General features: G+C 36.9%; 1 protein-coding gene across 1 annotated transcript in view; it reads right to left on the reverse strand.

Moving 5' to 3' along the window:
• LOC149777012 (neural-cadherin-like) overlaps positions 1-19,113 on the reverse strand; it is an 80,989-nt gene extending 61,876 nt beyond the window's left edge. Inside the window, exons 1-4 of the mRNA XM_089941372.1 lie at positions 19,033-19,113; positions 13,210-13,374; positions 6,185-6,506; positions 807-1,273 (exon numbers count right to left, since the gene is read on the reverse strand). Of these exons, the coding sequence (XP_089797498.1) occupies positions 807-1,273; positions 6,185-6,506; positions 13,210-13,374; positions 19,033-19,113 (1,035 nt within the window). The remainder of the gene's footprint in view (positions 1-806; positions 1,274-6,184; positions 6,507-13,209; positions 13,375-19,032) is intronic.
• Positions 19,114-22,059: the final 2,946 nt, after the last annotated feature.

Here is a 22,059-nt window from a genome sequence, read left to right on the forward strand (position 1 = left end):
GTTATTGTTTGAAATGCTTTGCCAGGGGCTATTGTTTTAAATTCCTTGCCAGGATATGATGTGATTTGGATTTTTAATGTAGCTTTAACAATTTTTCAGTCATATCGCTTCAATGTCTGCAATGTGGCAGTTTATAGTGATGTTGAGCACTGGGGCATCATGCCGCAGACATGTAGCATGATGTCCCACCCAGTCACATTATCCTGACACCAGGCCGACCAGTCCTAACACTAGCCTCTTAATGCTGAGTGCTAAGCAAGGCAGCTGTTTGTACCATTTTTGCAAGTCTTTGGTATGAGTTGGCCGGGGATCGAACCCATGACCTCCAGCATACGAGGTGGCCGCTCTAACCACTAGGCCACAGGAGTGGTGCCTTACCAGGAGCTAATGTTTTAAATGCTTTGCCAGGAGCTATTGTTGTAAATACTCTACATGTGGATATTGTTTAAAATGCCTTGCCTGGGACTATCGTTCTGAATCCTTTACAAGGTGCTATTGTTTCAAATGCCTTGCCAGGAGCTAATGTTTCAAAAGCTTTGCAAGGGACTATTGTTTTAAATGATTTGCAAGGTGCTATTGTTTCCAATGAGCCAAAGTCCAAATCAGCAAGAAAGGTGCAAACTGAATTTTGACCAAACCTGATATAAAAAATGTCCTATTAATTGGTCAGTTCACTGAAAGTGACAGATACACAACCAAATTGATCAATTGGAACATCACTAAACTGCAATATATTTCATACATTTCAGCACTCCTGCAAATTTTGCAACATTATATTGCTTGATCAATCAACATTTTTTAACTACCTTGAAAACAGTGAGCACTCCCTCATTTGTTGTTGAATCAGTATCCATTTTGAAATGTTTTCTGAATTCCTCTGGGACTGAATAGGTAATCGCAGCATTAATTCCAATGTCTAGATCATAGGCCCTGATTCGAACAATCTCAGACTGGACTTGAGCATGCTCTGACATTGTGACATTGTAAGTTGCATTAAAGAATGGGTCATGATCATTGATGTCATCAAGTGTGATGTTCACAACTGCCGTAGAATTCAACCGAAATGGAACACCATTGTCCGTGGCTTTCACTGTGATTGTGTAAAAGTCTTTAGTTTCTCGATCAAGGCTAACAGGCCCAACATTGGTATAAATATCTCCATTGGCATCCAATCGGAAAGTTCCAGGGTCAGACTGGGACTCCAAGGATAAAGAAAATGTCCCATTATTTCCAAAATCATAATCCTCTGCAATAACTGTTCCTACTTTGGTATCTGAAAATGCAAAATGTTGATTTAATATGCAAATGCATAAATGATAAATCCACCTTTGTATAATCTTAATAGACTTTAATAATGGCCCATGCCAGTAAAATAATGTAAATAAACAAAAAGTCTGAGTCCATTTTCTAAAGCAGAAGCCAATGTCCCTTCAAGTGTACAAACCATCACCTTTGAAACAATAATAAAATACATCCAAATTATGAAAAATCCATGGTCCCAAACTGAGGGTGGTCTATTTACTATAATATTAACTGTTTACTGACCTCAAATTATCTTTTAGTTACTCTACCTTTTTGAGTTACCCCATAAATATAATGCTTGGAATATGATTGGTAAATTAACTAGATATAAAATTCAGCATTATTGTTAACAAATGTTTTTTTTCAGGATGCAAGGACTCTAACAAGGTCATACATGGACCATGTGACTCATCAGCAGGATGCAAGTCACATGACAACTGGCAATACACAATTAAGTAAATAAAATTTGTGGATACCTCTGCTTCAGAAGTTTGTATGCAAATATATAAAATATAACCCAAACATATTATATAGAGAAATTAGTTACTTTTTGGTCTTTTTATCATTTAAAAATTATCGAAAAAAAAATTCCTGGCCCCAGTGAGGTAACTACTGCATTTACCATTCTGTTAAAACAAAGCAAACAATTACCTGCATACTGAACAATGGCAGCTGAGATATTCATATGTGTTATCATTTCAACAATAAAATTATAAAATAATTGTAAGGTAACAAATTCATCACATGTTAGTTTAACATGGTGTATGGGATATTATAGGAGTCTTGAACCTGGTATATACTTCACCCTTGACACAGGGTGTCTGGGATTCAAGACAATCATACCATTATGTACACTACAGTAAACTACTATGCAACTAATAATATAGAACAGAAAAGTGCTCTAGGCAAAAGGCTGCTGTACAAATCTATACATGGTCTGAGGCCACAGAGATCAAGATGTTCAAGTAATGCCAAGTGATTTGAGTGATTGACAGGAGTTCTTGTTTTAAAATAGCTCTACTTTTAACAATTTCAACTACAGCTGAACCTCACTGTTTAAATGGCATAAAAGATAAACCAGTAACAGAAAAAATCCCATGGACTAATATAGAGACAAGATTTAATTTCATTAAGTTCATGAGATCAACATCCATACTTAGGTACTGCCCAGTCTCACTTCAAGTATCACAAAAATTCCAATTTCACTACAACACATTCCATCACATATGATTTCTATTCAATTGTACTACACATTCCCTTCCTGGTAACGACAACCTAAAGTCAAGTCCTGCACAAAGTAGATGTACTGGCAGTGCACAGAGTGCATATGAAACCAGGTATGAAGACTTAGAAAAAGCAAAATCAGGTATGCAGATTTAAAAAAGCATTTTCTTTTTTCACTTTGTTACTTCTTAAATCCATAAAAAACAAAAGTATTTTAAGAATTAATCTTCATTATTATTCTTATTGACTTTAGTATAAGTCTACATATACCACAACAAATGTACTGGTCTCTGCACACTAGCTGTATATCTATGCCATATGAAGCTAGAAAAACGAGAAGCTTTCATAAGAAAATGTACTCCAGTGGTGGCAATCATTGGCTGTTTTCTTTATTTGTCCTGGGGAGGTAACTGCTACAAATAGCATGCTGTAAAGATTGATTGCCAATAAATGCATTAACAGTGATTTCTCCAGGATTTTCTCAGTAGGGAATTTATAAGGGAGGATTTTCAATGCAGGTGGGTGGGGGCAGGTTTTAAATCAGAACATTGTGAGAAATAACTTTTAATGAATAAAAATAAAACTTAATCATTTATTTTTACTAGCAGAATAGCAGCAGTGATCTTTTGTTAATATAACTGAAATATATCATAGGCATTAGAACAGCAGTGATCTTGTGTTATTATAAATACCATATATCATATGTATTAGAACTGCATGAAACAACTGTGATCCTGTGTTATTATAATCACCACATATTTATTGTATACATTAGAACTGCATGAAACAGCAGTGATCTTGTGTTACTATAATCACTGCATGAAACGGAAGAGATATTACCACTGAATACATAAAACATGTCCAAAAACTCTACAACCTTGTCATGTGTGTGTGTGTGTGTGTGTGTGTGATTTGGATTTTTAAAGTAGCTTTAACAATTTTTCAGTGATATCAATACAATGTCTGCAGTGTGACAGTTTATGGTGATGTCTATCACTAGGACATCATGCCACAGACATGTATCATCATGTCCCACCAAGTCACTTATCCTGACACCAGGTCACCAGTCCTAACACTAGGCTCTTAATACTGAGTGCTAGGTAGCAAAGCAGATGCTAGTACCAATTTTATAAGTCTTTGGTATGACTCAACTGGGATTTGAACCCATGACCTCCCACATCCAATGCTGATGCACAGGAATGGTTGTTGTTGTTGTTGTTGTAGGGCTTAACGCCATTTTTCAGCACGCGATTGGCTATACATGGCGGCCAGTATTAATGGTGGAGGAAGAACCCGGGAAAACCCCGGAAAGAACCACCGACCCACGAGACACAGGAATGGTGACCAACTGCAGTTAGTAAAATGCTTTTAATAACTAGATAAAGAAACCATCTCACTTGTCAGTTCCAAAAAGCCACTTAATAAGCACTTGATTATGACAAACTGATTTCTATGTCAAGAGTTTACGTGATCAAATGGGACTTTTTTAAAATTCATGAATGTTACAGGTTATGTTATGTTTCATGGCAAATCAGCTGCAAACATTTCTCTGTATATTAAGGTCAAGTGATCATAAAACCCATTTTCCACAAATCCCATGGTTGACCTTTACAGGCAGTTTTGAGAGTAAAACACATACACACACACAGACACACACACACACATCTGTGAATAAATTCATTTTCAAGGGTATATATGTATTTAATTCAAGGTTCAGTGAAGAAAAGAATTTTCATCAAAATTTGTGTACTGGTTAAATGGTCCTACTGTTTCCAAAGAAGAATCATTCTTCATTGTGTCTTTAAGTTTGTGTTTTGTAGCTTCCACAAAATTATCAAAATCTCAATTGCTTATGCTGTTTGTTAAACAATATAAAACATATATAAACTGTCTGGGCTGAGTAAAAGTTTACTATGTTCTCATCCCAGGGCTGAGTAGATACAGATTTGCACACTGAGAATAAATCCCAGTGCATTTTCTAGTCTCAACAGGCACCAAAGTTCAACAACGCTTAACATTTGGCATGCATAATTTTTTTACACAGGTAAGTGATGTAAAATGGGTAAATATTATGACCATATTATGTTGCCATTTCACACTTAGTCCTAGATTTCTTAATGGAGTCAATATGTTCTCATCTGGTCAGGCAATTTTTCAGTTGCCCTAGATCATCTGTATTTTCAAGACAGAAGCCTTATTCATACATCGTCATGCCAAAAAGATGCCTGCATATATTCCAGTACGCATGTAATTAATTTTCAAAAGAAAACTGTTGCAATCTACATATCAAATGAGTATTTCAAGTGTCTCTGCTGATTCTCACCAGCTTTCATACAATGCATGCTGTTGTAATCTTTCATAACGCTGAGAATGTTTAGACAACAGCTGATTGGTCAAAGCCTTGTTGGGGTAATGACAGCAAAATATTCCAGTTCTTCAGGTCAGTCAACAATCTTCCTTTAATGGCTCCAATATGAAGCTCTCTAGAATGGAGGTTTTGACCAAAGCGATTCATTTAGTACAAAAGTTGGTGGGAACTGAGACAGTTGGAATTCTTCTTTTATCATGAAAGTTATTGGTATTTTTATTGTAAAAACTAATTACATGCTTATCTTTTTATCTGCTGCTGACTATATTTTGATGTGACAATGTAATAATAAAGCTGCAGTCTTGAAAATAGTGGTAATTTTGGGCAAGTGTAACAATGTCTAACCAGACATGAATCATAAAATGTTGACATAATCTTACTCTTAACTTATCCCATATCAAACTCTTAAAGATGTGTGACAGCTTTTTGAAAAGGAAAATATGACATCTAGATTGCTTAAACATTTAACTGTAAATGCAAATACCACTAATTAATCAAGTTATATGTGTGCAACTGAAAATTCCGAGTTACAAACCTTATTTCTCTATCTAAGGAGTCAAGTATTAGAACACAATATTTTCATGGTTTATACCCAATTTAGTATCAAGCTTGCATCAGGATCCAATGGTTCTTTAGTAAAATCGTAAGCAGTGAAGCATAGAAGTGTACTGTGTTGAGTATAATGAAAATAGGAAGGAGTAACTCTTGCAACTCACTTGTCCCAGTGACAAGTGCTTGGGGAGTTTTTTCGGAGCCCTGCCTGACCTATGCCTGATGCAGCTGGCACAAACATCTCATTTTGAATATGTACTCGTCTACTCAACTAAATCTGAACTCTCTCCATGAGAGCTTTTGACCAACAAATTCATGGACAAGTGTTAAAAGCTAGGCTATCCACAATATTTCTGATGTAATTTTTAGATGATGGCTTATCGAAAATGCAGTCAAATATGAATATCTGAACACTGGACGAATGCTTGTGTAGAATTTTGTGGCAATCTTCCCAGGAGTGTAGGAGCAGCAGTAATAAAAAGCTTCCGCTACTGGATGCCCAACAATGGACAACAGGCCATCACATGATGACCAATGGACAACAGGCCATCACATGATGACCAATTGAGCTAAAAATTGGAACTACTTGTAATGACACATGCTGAAGTGCCTCTCTGTTTGTCTGATGACCTGTCTACCTACCAAACTAACCATTTATCTATAAAGAAATGGGTGCACTGTACAACACTACAATTCTTAAGTATAAAATTAAAAACAATTTTAAAAAAACACACTCACTGATGTTTGACTGCTCTGGAACATCCTGTTTAAGTGACTGAGTTTGAAATACAGGAGCATTGTCATTTATGTCCAGTGGCCTAACAGAGATGGACCCATAGCCATACTGCACAGTTGGAGTGTTTGGCTCATCTTGAACAACCACATTAAAAGTGTATTCAGCACGGCCATTGGGATAATCTCGGTCAAGACTCTTGAGTAAGTAGAGCTCTCCTGATGTTTTATTGATCCAAAATTTGGGATCAGAACCATCTGTTGAAGATCCACTCAAAGAAAATTCAAAATTGTTTGGTCGAGCTATATCAGGGTTATACACGTTGACCTGTAAAATAACAAAAGAATACAATTAGTATCAAGCGAAATGGGAGTCACTTCATCCTATAATAATAATAATAATGAGGACTTTTATAGCGCCTAATCTTTAGAAGCTCTAAGAGCTTTACAACTTTAGACAACACCTATAAGATAAGAAACATAATAATATTATTACAAAAACAAACAACATGAAATTAGAAAAACATTAAAAAAATTTAAAAAAAACATGCTGAGAATATTTCAGGTAGGAAACATTATTAGGTCTTTAAGTTTGCTCCTGCTGTCGAAATAAGTGAGTTTTGAGAGCCCTCTTGAATGTGATCACTGTGTCTTTGTGTCTAAGTTCAGTGGGCAATTCATTCCACGTTGCTGGGCCCTTGTATGCAAAAGAACGCTGTCCATATGACTTTGTTTTCATACTTGGAATAATGAGTATACGATTGTCAGAAGAGGAGCATAAATATCTTGCTGGTGTGTACACATGAGTGAGGTCAGATAGGTATGTTGGACTAGAGTCCGACAGTGAAATGTACCACAGAGAACAAATTGTGTGTTTGATTCTGGATCGAATGGATAGCCAGTGTAGGGTACAGAACAGCGGGGAGGTGTGCTCTGATCGTGGTACTCTAAGTATGATCCGAGCAGCTGTGTTTTGAACTTTTTGAAGTTTCTGGAGTAGATATTGAGATGAACCAGGCAGAGCTGAGTTACAATAGTCCCGTCTTGAAAGTATTAATGAACACACAAGTGTTTTAGTGACATCAGCTGAAAGATATTTGAGAACTGAGCTGATGCGTCTCAGCTCAAGATATGCAGCCTTGCATATGTTCATGACATGTTGGTGCAATGTAAGAGTACTATCCAGAGTAACACCTAGGTTTCGTACTAATTGTGTGAGTTTAATGTTGGCGTTGCTGATATTTATTGTTTTAGGTAAAGGATGTGAATGAGAAAGTCTTTGTGTTGTGATCAGAATGGCCTTAGTTTTATCATCATTCATCTGCAGCCTGTTACAAGTCATCCATGATTTCACATCAGAAATGCACCTCTCTACACCTTGGATGGTAGCTTCAACTTCAGTTGGGTGGCTAGTTTTGTATATTTGAGTGTCATCAGCGTGAAATTGACGAGACACTGGATGTCTCATAAATATAAATATACCCCCCCTCTCCAGTATCCTTCTACCTCTGGGCTAAGGGTTACAAAATAGGCATGATGCACCCTCCTGCATAGCAACCTTTTTGCCCTGGAATATGCCTCATGAAACAAACTGGCCACTCTTATAATGGAGATCAAGTCTATATTGAAAAAAATGCACAACTTCCAAAAACAGTGCAAGTATAAAGACGCGTCTCATCTTTTGATGATGACCATAATATAATATTGTAATGGCTGAGCTAGGTCCTGATAATACTATTTTGGAGTATGGCACCAGGGATGAGTATTCTTCTTATCAGCTGTCTAAGGAGGGGGAGAATGGAGTAAACTCGAACTCTTGATTTCTTTTCAACCATAACACATGATGATTCATTTATTAAGAAATAGTGAATAAAGTCAGTTCATAACCATGACAGTCTTGTTGTTTTTGTACTAAGCCAAAATACTATCATTGTTTTGAGGTACAGTATGGTATATGATAATTTCATGCAAGGTCAGGGTACATGTTAGCACTATACTATTAGTTCAGTATATTATTTCTTCTAATGAATGAAAGATAAATTAGAGTTACCATATGTGAAATTAGTTGCAATAAAGTTTACTACAGAAGAGAAATATCACATGATTGTAATTGTGAAATGTAAAAATCGGCAAGCAGAACACCTGCTTGACTTTACACTTCAACTAAAGCATAATACTTATTTGAAGTGAAATGGTATAGATGGAAGTAAATTGACTGTCAAGTCGGTGAGGAAAACACTCACAATGACTTAGACAACTAATACATTATAAAATAGAAACATAACTTACGTTTTATAGATTGCTAGAATAATCAAGTATTGTTGAATTGAATTTAGAATATCAAGTCGGTGAGGAAAGCACTCATAATGACTTAGACAACTAGTAAATTATGCAACAGACACATGACTTATGTTGTATAGATTGCTAGAATAATCAAGTATTGTTGAATTGAATTTAAAATGTCAAGTCAGTGAGGAAAACACTCACAATGACTTAGACATTCTATTTCCCTAAGAATTTCGTTGGCCCTCTCTGTATGTCTTTAGCTTCATAAAACTAATTAAATAAAGAAAATAAATAAAGAAATAAAACACTCACTTGACCATATAACTGAATTTCAAATAACAAATTATATAACAATATCTAATTTGCTTGTAAAAAAATAATTTAGAAATGACTAGAATGCATATAATTTGGAAGAGAGAAAAGGAATTAAAAATAATTACAAAAAATAAATAACTTAAATTGATTTGTACTTAAATAAACTTGAACAAAAAATTACTGTCCAATATATTGCCTAAAGTTACATAACTCTATAATAAACTAAACAAAACAAAATACAAATTTTTAAAAAAATCACAATAACTGAGATGTATCTAGTTTGACTGCTCCTAGCTGACTGAACCCCCTCAAACAGCCCACAAAGCTTTATATACTTCTTACAAAACCCACAACCAACAGAGCCCACAAAACCCACAAATCCAACAAAACCCACAACGCCCACAAAACCCCCAGTTTTAACAAAAGCCACTACCAACAGCCCACTAAACCCACAGTTCTAGCAGAACCCACACTTTTTGTTGGAATATTCAAACAAGCATGAGCTAGTATTGCATGTGTATATTTAGTCAGTTTTCACAAGGATTATTTATAGAAATTACCAGCTGGATATTTTACACATTGCTACATTGCGACTGAATTGCCCCAAGAAAAGGAAAAAAATCAGCTTTGTATTTTGCGGCACATACCGTGTTAGGCTGTCGCTGATAGCAATGGTTCAGAAACAGTGTTTTGCACTCTTATAATATTACCGAGGTAAACCGCATGACAGGGCAGTCAACATGTGTATGTAGCAAAGACATAAAGAAGAGAAAAACCAAACTTAAATGCGATGATGTATACAAATGAAACACCAGGGGCTATAAACACATTGAGTATGTATCGTGCAGTCTTAAACAATAACTAGAAATAGTCATTAATCAAATTATCAAGGATGCCAGCTGCCAGCATGATACTCCCTATTTTCGCTAGCTCACAAACGAAGTAAACAAAACAAAGGATCCTAGAAAATATTAATGTCAACTCATTTGATCAATTCACTGGTAATGCGCAGATTTTTAAAAAAATCTAGACCAAATTGGGCAGCTTATACGAATAGTGTTTACCATATACACACATGCATACATCACTCCCTAAAAGCAGGTTATTACAATATTAAGTGCTACCAAATGCTGCAAAAGTAGCTGCTTTGAAAAGATTCACCCATATATTGCATCCAGCTGTTAAGTTATAAAGGGGTTATAACTATGATGTGATGTGATGTGATTTTGATTTTTAACGTACCTTTAACAATTTTTCAGTCATATCGTTACGATGTCTGCAATATGGCAGTTTTTAGTGATGTCTAGCACTGGGTCATCATGCCGCAGACATGTAGCATGATCTCCCACCCAGTCACATTATCCTGACACCAGGCCGAGCAGTCCTAACACTAACCTCTTAATGCTGAACGCCAAGTGAGGCAGCTGTTAGTACCATTTTTAAAGTCTCTGTCTGGTATGACTCGGCCGGGGATAGAACCCACAACCTCCCGCATCCGAGGCAGACGCTCTAACCACTAGGCCACCGGAGTGGTTGGTTATAACTATGAAACACTTGTCATAGGTTATAACTATGACAAGTGTTTCTAGAGTACGTATATGAGATAATGACCCTCTCTGTGAAATCTGTTTGAGATTCACACCCAAACAGTTCTAACAAAAACTGCAGGAACGAAGTCATTTGTAAATATGAGCATCATCAGATAATGGCCAAAACATTTCCCAATATTCATTCTGAGTCATTTAAATTCGTGAACTAGTTGCATTCACAAGATTCTGTCATACATAACGTCCAGCTCCAAGTCAAAAAGGACAATAATAGTAACAACAACCACATGAATACAGTGGTATTCAATATGTGCATTTTCAGAAGATGACCATAGCATGAACCAAGTATCAAATGATTTTATTATATTATACACTGTATTTGTTATTAATAGACAGGATAGCTGTTTAAAAAGGTAAAATATAAAGATAAACATAATGAAATTGTTTTATTTTTTTTAAAATTAGCCTGCTGTCCATTCTATGGGTGCACTGTATATTAAAGCAGATTTCAGTGTATATAATTTAGTATATTTAGCATCTTCATCAAATTTCATTCTTTTTTAAAAAAGATTGCTTGTGAAATGTTAGAATATTTAACTTTTTGTAGAACTGATACTGCTGCATAGTCAAGGGTCTAAAAATTCCAAAATTGCTCAAAATTATACAGGTAAGTGTACATTTCTTCCTGCTATTCTCAGCTGAAAACCTACCCTTATGTAGGAATCAATACATAAAGCAGGATGTGAAAAGTATTGTCCATACAATAATAGCTAAATATAGGAAAAAAATTCAGCAAATCTGTACGGGTTGATGATCACAGAACCCTTTTATCATATACACATAGGAAAGTTTACTTTTTCATTTAATTTCACAGAACTGTTATTGCAATTACACAAATTATATAAGCATTTGATTTTTTCATTATTTAATAAGATATGGTATTTGCAATCACATCGTGTTATCTCTTCTCCTCATTTTCATTAACTAACAAGTGACATCCTACTGATTATATGAATAATGTAATATCATGTCTTTTCAAGCATTTATTTACAAAAGCATACAGCCTTAAATTTCAAATGCATGACTTGTGAAAAACTATGATCTTCTTGGAGCTCACTTAGCACATCATAAAATATATACTCACATGAATGTCAGGTCCAATTGCAAAGAACACAGACCTTTATCTGATGTCACATGTGTTTGTGTGTGTGATTTGGATTTTTAGCGTAGCTTTAACAATTTTTCAGTAATATCGCTACGATGTCTGCAGTGTGACAGTTTATAGTGATGTCTAGCACTGAGGCATCATGCCGTAGACATGTAGTACGATGTCCCACCCAGTTGCATTATCCTGACACCAGGCCAACCAGTCCTAACACTAACCTCTTAATGCTGAGCACCAAGTGAGGCAGCTGTTAGTACCATTTTTGTAAGTCTTTGGTATGACTAGTCCGGATCGAACCACGACCTGCCGCATCCAAGGTGGATGCTTTAACCATTAGGCCACCAGAGCGGTGTTGATGTCACATAATGTGCTCGCAGTCAGTTTTTGCCCATCACTCCTGCTGGGGTATATGCTGCCCACAAAAGATCGCCAGAGGCTTCTATCCTGTGCCATCCCCTCGAGCTGACTCCAGGTGTGACCCATCTTGGTGATGTCAGCCTCAAGGTCGCATTGCCAGTGTTTCTTGGACGTCCCCTTCTCTGCTTGCCTTGAGGGTTCCACCTCTACCGGAAGCTGGGAGGTTTTCTGCCACAGGTTGGTGTTGCTGATAGTGTCTGGCCAGCGGATCTGGAGAATTCTTCTTAGGCAGCTGATGAAGGTCTGAACTCTCTTTACGGTTGACTTGGTGGTTCTCCAGGTCTCTGCTCCATACAGTAGGACTGACTTCAAGTTGGAGCTACACAGTCTGATCTTGGCAGTCAAGGAAATGTCTTTGGAGCTCCAGATGTTCTTGAGTTGTGAGAAAGCTGCTCTCGCCTTTCTGATCCTTGCCTTGACGTCTGTGTCTGTGCCACCCTGCTGGTTGATAATGCTGCCCAGATATGTGAAGGACTCCACCTCTTCCAGGGGACTTCCCTGCAGTGTGACTGGGTTGTTACTGACATAATTGATCTTGAGGATCTTGGTCTTGTCTTTGTGGATGTTGAGGCCAACGTGTGCTGATGTGGTTGCCAGTATGTTTATCTTGTCCTGCATTTGCTGCTGACTGTGGAATAAGAGCAATGTGCTCCCAGATCAGGGTTTATTTTGTTCTCCGCTGGATTGCTCATAAGAATCTCCATAGACCATGATGTACCAGTGCATTATATGATGGCAGATCTGGTTCTATTCAGTGTGCAGTTGTACCCAAATAAGTAAAATTGCGAACATGCTTGCTTCATACCTGTTTTGTGATACCAGCTCCTACACAAAAAGTTTTCTATGCTTATTTAAGAATCAGTGTAAATTAATAAAGTTTCTTATACTTTTTCAGCATATTCATGTTCATATAAGTTATTTAATAGGCCAACATAATTTTGCTAATGAAAAACAGGATTAAATTACAATAAGGTATCATTTTCCATGCTAAACCAGTTAACGAACAGCAGTAAAAAATTTACAGTTAATTTAGAAACCATGTGCTGTAACAAGTCAATCAATGCAGAGGCTAGGGCAAGCATTCTTCATTCAACTAATCAAGAAGTGTACTACATTGACAAATTTGTTATAAAATCTTACACATAGTTTGGCTCAAACAACAGCAATACCACCAAGTATTCAAGTGACAATGAGTGTAATTTCAGTGTACGGTCCTGTACAAATTTTCTACTCTGAACATGTCCCACATGTCAGTAGCTTTTGTTGCAACAAAAGTGCAATCATAGAATGAAAACCTTTACCTTTACAAGTTTCCTGGGCAAATTTGTGTTATCTTCCTCAACAATGTCAAGAAATGAGTAACTTGAAACAACTGGAGCATTGTCATTTACATCAATCAAACTGATCTGGACGGTAGCTGATGCAGAGTGGAGCCCATCATTCACAAGCACTGTCAAGGTGTAATTCTGTTTTTGTAAAGAAAAAAACCGAGACACATTATTTTAAATTAGAATTATATCAATAAAACATGAACGCCCCCACTAACATAATGCAACCAAAGGGCAATAAAATCAAAATAAAACAAGGCCCGTAACTCTAAATTCTGTCAGTAATGGTAAAAATGTAACTCAACCAAAGTTTTCAAAATGTTTAAAGCCCATCTAAAAATAATGAATGGAAACAAAATCTGCAATGCACAGGACATTACTGGATCATATATGATGTGACAGGATATGATGGACAGACATGGGTAACAATGACAGGACCTAGATGAAATGGATTTATTTTTAAGGTTTATTTTTGGCCCAATCTGTATGAATTGAGCAGAATTTAGGCATAGACAGCATGCATTTTTGTATTCAAAATCTGCTTCTATTTTGAGACAAAATACATCCATGTTCCAGGCTTAATTGGATATCACATTAATGATTAATGCAATGACTCATCAACTTGGAACAAAACGTGGATTTCACAACCACTAACAGTTATTCTGAGATTATTTACTTCTCATCTTCTTTAATAAGATTGTGCATACCATGAGCTAAACACTGAGAGTGAGAATACAATATAACAGCAAGTTAGCCACAAGTTATGCAGTAATAAGGAACAGACTACCTGACAATTAGAATTTGCTTTTTGTTATCGATAATTTTGATTATCCTCAGCTGTTAAAATCAAAGTGGGATAGGAACTTTTGTAGTTAACTACATTTTTATGAAAATACTAACGTGGTCACATGAATATTAGGGGATTACTCTCTACTACCTCTAAATCCTTCCCTCCCTTAATGATAAAACAATGTATTTCCTTCAATCAATCTTTAAGACAGACGAAAATACCTCTTAATGATTATCCCCCTTTCTTTCCACTAAGTGGTCAAAATTTGAACAAAATTTTGAACAGGATGCTTGCATTTATGTCCAAAGGTGGGGGATTGATAGTAATGTGATTTTTGAACAAAAACAATTTAGTTTGTTTCTTTGTTGTGGGGTTTAACGTAATTTTTCAGCACAATATAGGTTATACATGGCGGCCAGTATTAATGGTGGAAGAAGAACCTGGGAAACCCCCGCAAAGAACCACTGACCCACGAGAAGCTACTGGCAAGCTTTCTCACATACCCACATTGGCCGAATCCGAGACTCGAACCCACAGAGACAGAGGTGAGATGGCAGTGATCCGTAACGGTGAGCACTTTAGACCACTCAGCAGACAATTTAGTAAAATATTTCTCCAGTACATACATTACCAATTACATTAATATAAAGAGAATATGTAAAAGGAGGAAAAAAAATGCATTAGCATCCATACTCTACCTTTGTCACAGCAGTTGTTCTGCTGAAAGAATGAACTCCTCCCAAAATGATGTTAGCACAACCATAGATATATATCTGAGGGTGATACCTATGACATTAAGCACCTTGTTATTGACTTGCATTTAAAGGTTTCCAGGTGAATACAGCAATAGATGCAAGATTATGCCCAAGACTGAGGTTGTGCTGTCATGGTAACTGTCTGGGTTGCTACCACTGGACTGACGAGATTCAGCTCTCTCCCCTGATAGACCATGTCATGCAACAAAATGCCGGAACACTGACTGGGTGTGTCAGCCAGCTGACTACCCTTTGTTTCAAATTGGGACATTACATTCAAAGACCAGACTTGTAGAAATCATGCATATTTCTTGAGCTGAAATCTTCAGGACTCGTACCATATCATGTCCAAGTTCAGAGTAAGCCAATCTAATAATCTCCTTGAACCAAGCAGCAAGCATTAGTGGGGTTTCCTGCCTTAACTATTATGAATAACCCTTGACAGCTACCAGACATTTTCTCTGCACCTCAGATAACATCTGAGGTCCTGCAAACGGTCCTGCAGCTTTACCTATCTCAAAGGATTGATGAAGGAGGGAGAGTGGAGAGTTATTTGCTGGCTGCCTACCAACAGTTATCTGTTCTTAGAAACAAAACCAGGTTGCATCATTAGTACAATTGAGCTATTAAAACAGAACTCCATGAGTGTGGATCCACAGACTGCACATGCAACACACTTACCTTGCAAGCTGAAGATAGTACTATTAGAAAGCAAGTCTTGTATAACTACTGCTTCAGCAACAAGGAAGACAAGGTCCTGAACTTGAGTTGAACCATGTCAAAACCCAGGACAGGTACCATTTTGGGAGCAAGGTGAGCAAGTGTGGCCTGGATAAGGCAAAACTCATATTGTGATAGGGGCTAGCTTCTTATCCTCAAAGAGGAATAGAAAGAAGTTTGCCAGTTGGGAGATGGAGGCTGAGAGATGTGTGATATCAACAACAGTTATTGAAAACATGCCACTTTTTCTCAAATGCCTTCAAAGAGGTCCGTCTAGCTGCAGTGATCCACTCCTCAATTAAAGCACTGAGCTTTTCACATGGAGCATCCTGGACAAGAACCAGGCTTAAAGGAGTTTCTCCAGCTGGAATAGCTGCAAGCTTGGATTGCCTGTGCAGCATGGAGATTATTATGATTTTCCTGGGTTCATCTGTTGCTTTGCAAATAAGCAGATTACTAATACAGGAATTGTCCCAACCAAGAAGAGTTGTCAGAATTATTTAGCAGTCCTTGCCATCAGTTTCTGGATTAGTTTCATTATTAGAACTGCTGGATGGGAGGCATATGTCAATCTTCTGTCCCAGATGATTAAAAGAGTGTTGACAGCCCATGAAATGGAGAGATGACAGTAGGGATGGTTTGTTATTCCACATTGTCATGCACTGGTCTAGCACTGATCAGCCTCATAGGTACCAGGATCACTGGCAGATGGATGGTGTGTGTGTGTGATTTGGATTTTTCACGTAGCTTTAACAATTTTTCAGTCATATCGCTAAAATGTCTGCAGTGTTGCAATTTATAGTGATATCTAGCATTGGGGCATCATGCCGCAGACATGTAGCATGATGTCCCCCCCAAGTCACATTACCCTGACACCAGGCCAACCAGACCTAACACTAACCTCCTAATGCTGAGACCAAGTGAAGCAGCTGTTAGTACCATTTTTGTAAATCTTTGGTACGACTTGGCCAGGGATCGAACACACGACCTCCAGCATCCGAGGCAGATGCTCTACCCACTAGGCCACTGGTGCAGTGCAGATGGATGGATGAAGAGACCAATCCATACGTAGAAGTGGACCTCTCCTTGATAATGAGTCAGCCTGGACAAACTTGACCAAGATGTGTTGGACCTGCATATTTATATGATATTGGCCACACCAACGAATGTATTGCCAAACCATGATGCGAAGGTCCCGTTATTTCATCCCCTTGTTTAAAGAGGTATGTCACTATGTCCAAATTGTCTGATATTATCAGAAGCATATTCCTCTGGATGTGTTCTGGGTGGCATTCAGAATGGCTTCATTTCCAGGAGATTGACATTAAGAGCCTTTCATGGCCAGTGTCCACTTGCACTGACCACCACAAAATCCAGTAGAAAGTGTGACCGCAACTGGACAAAAACGCAACTGGACAGATTGTGGTTTTCAGTTGTGGGGCTTCTAAGGATATTACCAATGCTAGTCCTCTGACTTGCCATTGGAGCAGGAAGTGTTGAATTTTGTTGAGCCTGTAATCTGGTGATCTAAATGTCCCAATATCTGGTACCACGGTGACCAAAAAGTCATCTGCATGTAAAGGTGGCCATGGTATTGTTGTTACTATTGTAGGATTTAATGCCACTTTTCAGCACAAGATAGGCTATGCATGGCAGCTAGTAAGAATGATGGAGAAAGAACATGGAAAACCCCCAGAAAGAATCAGTGACCCACAAGAAGCTACTAGCAAGCTTTCTCACATACCCACATTGGCCAAACTGGCCATGGTATAACAGGTCTGCTGCCATACTGAGAAGGCCAAGGAGTTGAAGAAACTCCCTTGCCAAAAACAAATGTCTTAGCAGATGCCTTCTCTGATGCATCAACAGTAGTGTAAATGCATTGGGGAGGAACAAAAACAAGATATTATGAGTTAGAAACTCCACAGATTGATGAATAAGATGTTGAAAATGGACAAGATCTGCCTGCTCCACACAGGCTATTCACCTTAAACTTTGAATGAGGTAGAAACGACTGTTCATATCATGAACCAAAACCAAACTTACCAAATGTTTTTCCAAGATATTGTCCAAATACTTCACATTCAATGTTGAGGAGAAGGTCCTGAGGTGGGATATGATGCAATCCAATATCATTGTGAAGGCCCATGGGCTGAGACTGGAAGGGCATGGAATTAGTCTATTACCGGGGAATAGACAAAGCAAAGGTATCTGCATAACACAATGTGAATGTGTATATGTAAACATGGATTGGACAGGTCAAGACCATAGCTGCCAACCCCAGAGTACAAAAATACTGACTGCTTAAGATTTTCTTTATAGATTTTCAGGAACAAATACCAATTTCTAAAACTTTAATGCATACCTAACTACTTAAAACATCTACAACCATCAGTAAAACCAGGAAATAACTTATTTAATAACTTAATGTCGAAGAAAGATGTGTTGCACTCTTGCATCTTCCGAGTAAGTCATCAGATACAGGCTCCCGGAACCTTTCCCACACCTTGTCTATTCAATTGCAATTGATTTCAGTGTACCACCTTTCAATTATGATCTGAATTCTGTTCTATTATTTTTAATCAACTAGCAAAAGTCAGCATTAAAGTGTGATAAAGAAAGAAGTCCTAAGATAAATTAACTTAAACGACTGTTTTCATTCTGGCACATGAGTAATCCTTTGCAATTTTACTGTCTGGAAAAAGTGTGCCAAATAAATTGCCAGCATCATTAGCAACTGAAAGAGAAATTTTCCTTTCTAAAAGAAATTTAGTAAAATAAACATCTATCAAATTATATCAAAATTCTCTTTGGTATTTATAAATATCATAAGTTCAAGCTATACTGCTGATGATGACGTAGCAAGCTGATGTTTATTAGTTTTTCATGCTATTTTATGTCATGGGTGCCTCCATGCCCAACAGCAAAGTCACAATTACACAATTTCCAAAATGCAAAGTTTTCTCCTTTACTAGATGATTTCACAAATTTAAACATGACAATACAATTGTACTTTCAGTTCTGTTTTCTTTTCTATGCAGAGAAAATTCTGACTCTTCTGTTTCCCTTTTTGACATGATGAACATGAGATACAGTGATAGTGGCTGCTTTGCACAATCCAATATGGTGCAAAAAGACTGGCACAGTAGATTTGATTTCAAATGAACCAGTCAAAGTTTTGAACTCGATATCCCTATATACATGCAATATATTTACTCTAAAAATGAAACTTGGTGTCCATTCTCAACAGAAAATTGCAAGGAAATTGGTAATTTATTTTCTTTGTAAAAAAAATGGATTGTTAACATGAAAAATGTACACCCATTTTCAGGTTGAAAATAAGGGATAAATATGAGAAAAACTGGACACTTGGTGGTTATGCAAAATAAATGAACAGACTTAACATCTTGAATTACAGGGCAGTAATATGCTGAGTCTGCTCAAGTCTATGACTGGTTTCAATTTAATGCTGGCTTCTGTAATCAGAAAAAGTGGGGAACAGAAAACCAGTAAGTCCATCTTTTATACTACCTCCTCTTCTCTATTTGTGAGCACAAGCTCTATCTCCTTCTGTAGAACATCCACTTTTATGGGATTGCTTGAAATCCCCATAATGAGTGGGGGCAACAATAGCGGAGTGGGCCGGATGAACAAGATCCAGAGCTCCTCAAAAATGATTTGGATAACCAAATATTTTGTTGGAAATAGGTTGATCCAAAGCTGGCAGAACATAATGAGCCTGGTGCTCACTGGAGGTTTCCCACATTGGGTGGGAGGGTCATCATATCACTAGCAGTTGGTGGGAGGCTTGGGGAAGGAGACTTGTTTTCTCTCTATCCTCCTGGCCTACCTTTGTAAGTTAGGTGCATATGTCGGCCTATAATTCACATGGCTATAAAAAGGTTCCCATTGTTCAGGCATGTCTGTGTTGCCACCCTTCATCAACTGGGAATCGTCCTTCTCCAATAAATTTTATACCGTGGGTACAGCATTCCATACAAGACTGATGATGAATTGTCAAAATGTTTAAAAAACGTTCTACTTCACAGATATGCTAGTAGTGCCAGCCAAGTCACGTCATCACAGAGTGTGGTTCTGCTGGGGAATGTCCATATGGCATGTTCATTTAGGCAAGTTTGGACATTTCTAAATGTGATGCCAATTCAGCATGTATCATAGATATGGTCAGTTTGGCCGAGCACAGGACTCAATCACTGTAGGAACAGTCAAGTGATGTATGGTTCACCAAGTATGATGACAGGTTCTTGACTGCCAAAACCATACACTGATTGTCAGGACAGCTGGACCCAATATCAACAGACAGGGTAGTATACAAAGAATGACATATAACTTGCAGGCCACACTGGATGGCAAAATTGAAGAGTAATCCTGCACACCTGACTTCAACTTTCCTAACTCCATGCATGGGCAAAGGTAGGGACTTATGCCCAGTGGTCTGATAATTGGTTTTAAAAATGGTCATAGTTTGGTCCAACTCAACAGTGAACATTCCAGACATCAGAGCTTGCTGTAGAATGCTATTATATGTAATTCCAATACAGCTTGACACTTAGCATATAGTAGATTCAATATTTAATGACTGTCACCTAAGGCACTGTTTTTGGTATCTTCATAAGCAGTAGGGATGGCATCTTGATATCCCTGATAAAGCTGGTCAAAGTTTCTGAATTTATATGAATGCCTAGTATTTCATGTTTGGTGATTTATTGCATGAACATTTTACATGGTCCTTCAAATGCTTTTCAACATGCTGGACCAAATAATTTTACACACATTACACCCGTGCTAAATAGGTGTAAGAAGGCACTCTTTAGGACACATGGTACTAATTCAACTCCAATAAAAAAATATGGAAACACCATCATACTCAAAATTCAATAACTTAAAATTTCTGGGTGCTGATGATGAGACCTATAATTCTCCATGCACATCTAACCTTGGTGCAAGCTTATGTGTGGAGAACACCATATGACCCAAGGCATTTTGTTTACATACATGTCCATGAAACACATGTTATTGATTCTGCACCAAATAAATCAGGTGCTACTTTCATTATTGAGTACTCCTGAGTCAAGCCTGTAAGAATGCTAAAATTGCATCAGTAGAAATTTGTCTATATTTTTAAAAAAATTATATATAGGATAAGCTCTCAAGAGATATTTTTACTAAAATTTTAATTTTCATTATTAACCAATTATAGACCACCAAACCTGTAAATGCTCTATTATTTCTTCACCCATTTCTAGACTGGTTGAAAGTTCTTCCGTATAATTAGTACCGTGTGTCCTTTATGTAGAGCAGATGTGCCCAAAGTTTGTCATCCATGATTTAAAATGTCAGCAGTTCCTAAACTTGACTGACATCTCATTATTGAAAGATGTTACCAAGACAACCTAAGAAGTTTGTAAGAACATTAAAATTAACAGTGCAATCCAATTACATCAGAAAAGCTTGTCTTACTAATCTATATCAAATGAACAATAATAACCAGTATATATTTGCATAAATATTAAAATATCCGCCAGAAATAATGCAAAATGTTTTCACACCAGGTATAACAACCTGTTGACTATACTATACCAATGAAAATAAATGATGAATAATCAAAATTAAATACAAATTGGAATGGATTCTTCAGAGACAATGGTTACATGTTACATGTGAAAGCTAAAACTGCTTGCATCTGCAATACAGGTAGATATGCAGCAGATGAGTTAATCTGTAAGAATTATTTACCTTCATCTATACAATATATAGACGGAAAGACATTTTTCATCTTTCTGGGAGAACTTGATTAGGAAGTAGCTAAGAGTAACCCCTAATGTTAATGTGATCAGGTAATGTACTTGACAGAGCAACTTTGGTCAAACCATCAAACTGTCCTTTCTGCACTCAACACAATGCTTTTCTGACTGATATCCACACCTGGATATTTCCTACTATATACATGCTGGAAGACATATACAAAACCTACAACAAAATTAGTGACAACATTGCCTCAACAGAACACTGTAGCAAACTTGGGACATCTTAAGGTGTTATAATGTTCAATGATCCTATTTTTAATCATGGACATGATAAATTCTACTTATAAAATGAAGCATACAGAAGAAAGCTGATGAATTACCTTTATTGGTGATTCAAAGTCCAAAACACCTGCAATATCAATCTGTCCAGTGCGAAGCTGTATTGTAAAGGGACTGGTTTCCTTTATGGAATATTTCAATTCATCAGCTACATGTAAGAAAGTCTGGTTAATATCACATAAAATGCTGTAGCATAATTTGATGGACTAAAATCATTACTCAAATGAAATAAACAACAGTAATGGATATTCAAAATGAAAATGATTGGTCTAGTTTATGTTTAATGATTCATGTACTTGATCATTTATTGTCTTATTTATTTTGTATCTATTACTTGTACCTATAATAATAAAAAAATTGGTTATCAATAAATAAATTTACTAATTTACTTTAAAGTTCTATTTATTTTATACGTCTATCTATCTTCACATAAAGTATGCTGATTTTTTAA

This window comes from Sinohyriopsis cumingii, chromosome 18 (assembly GCF_028554795.1).
Source record: "Sinohyriopsis cumingii isolate HCF-2022 chromosome 18, ASM2855479v2, whole genome shotgun sequence".
NCBI lineage: Eukaryota > Metazoa > Mollusca > Bivalvia > Unionida > Unionidae > Sinohyriopsis > Sinohyriopsis cumingii.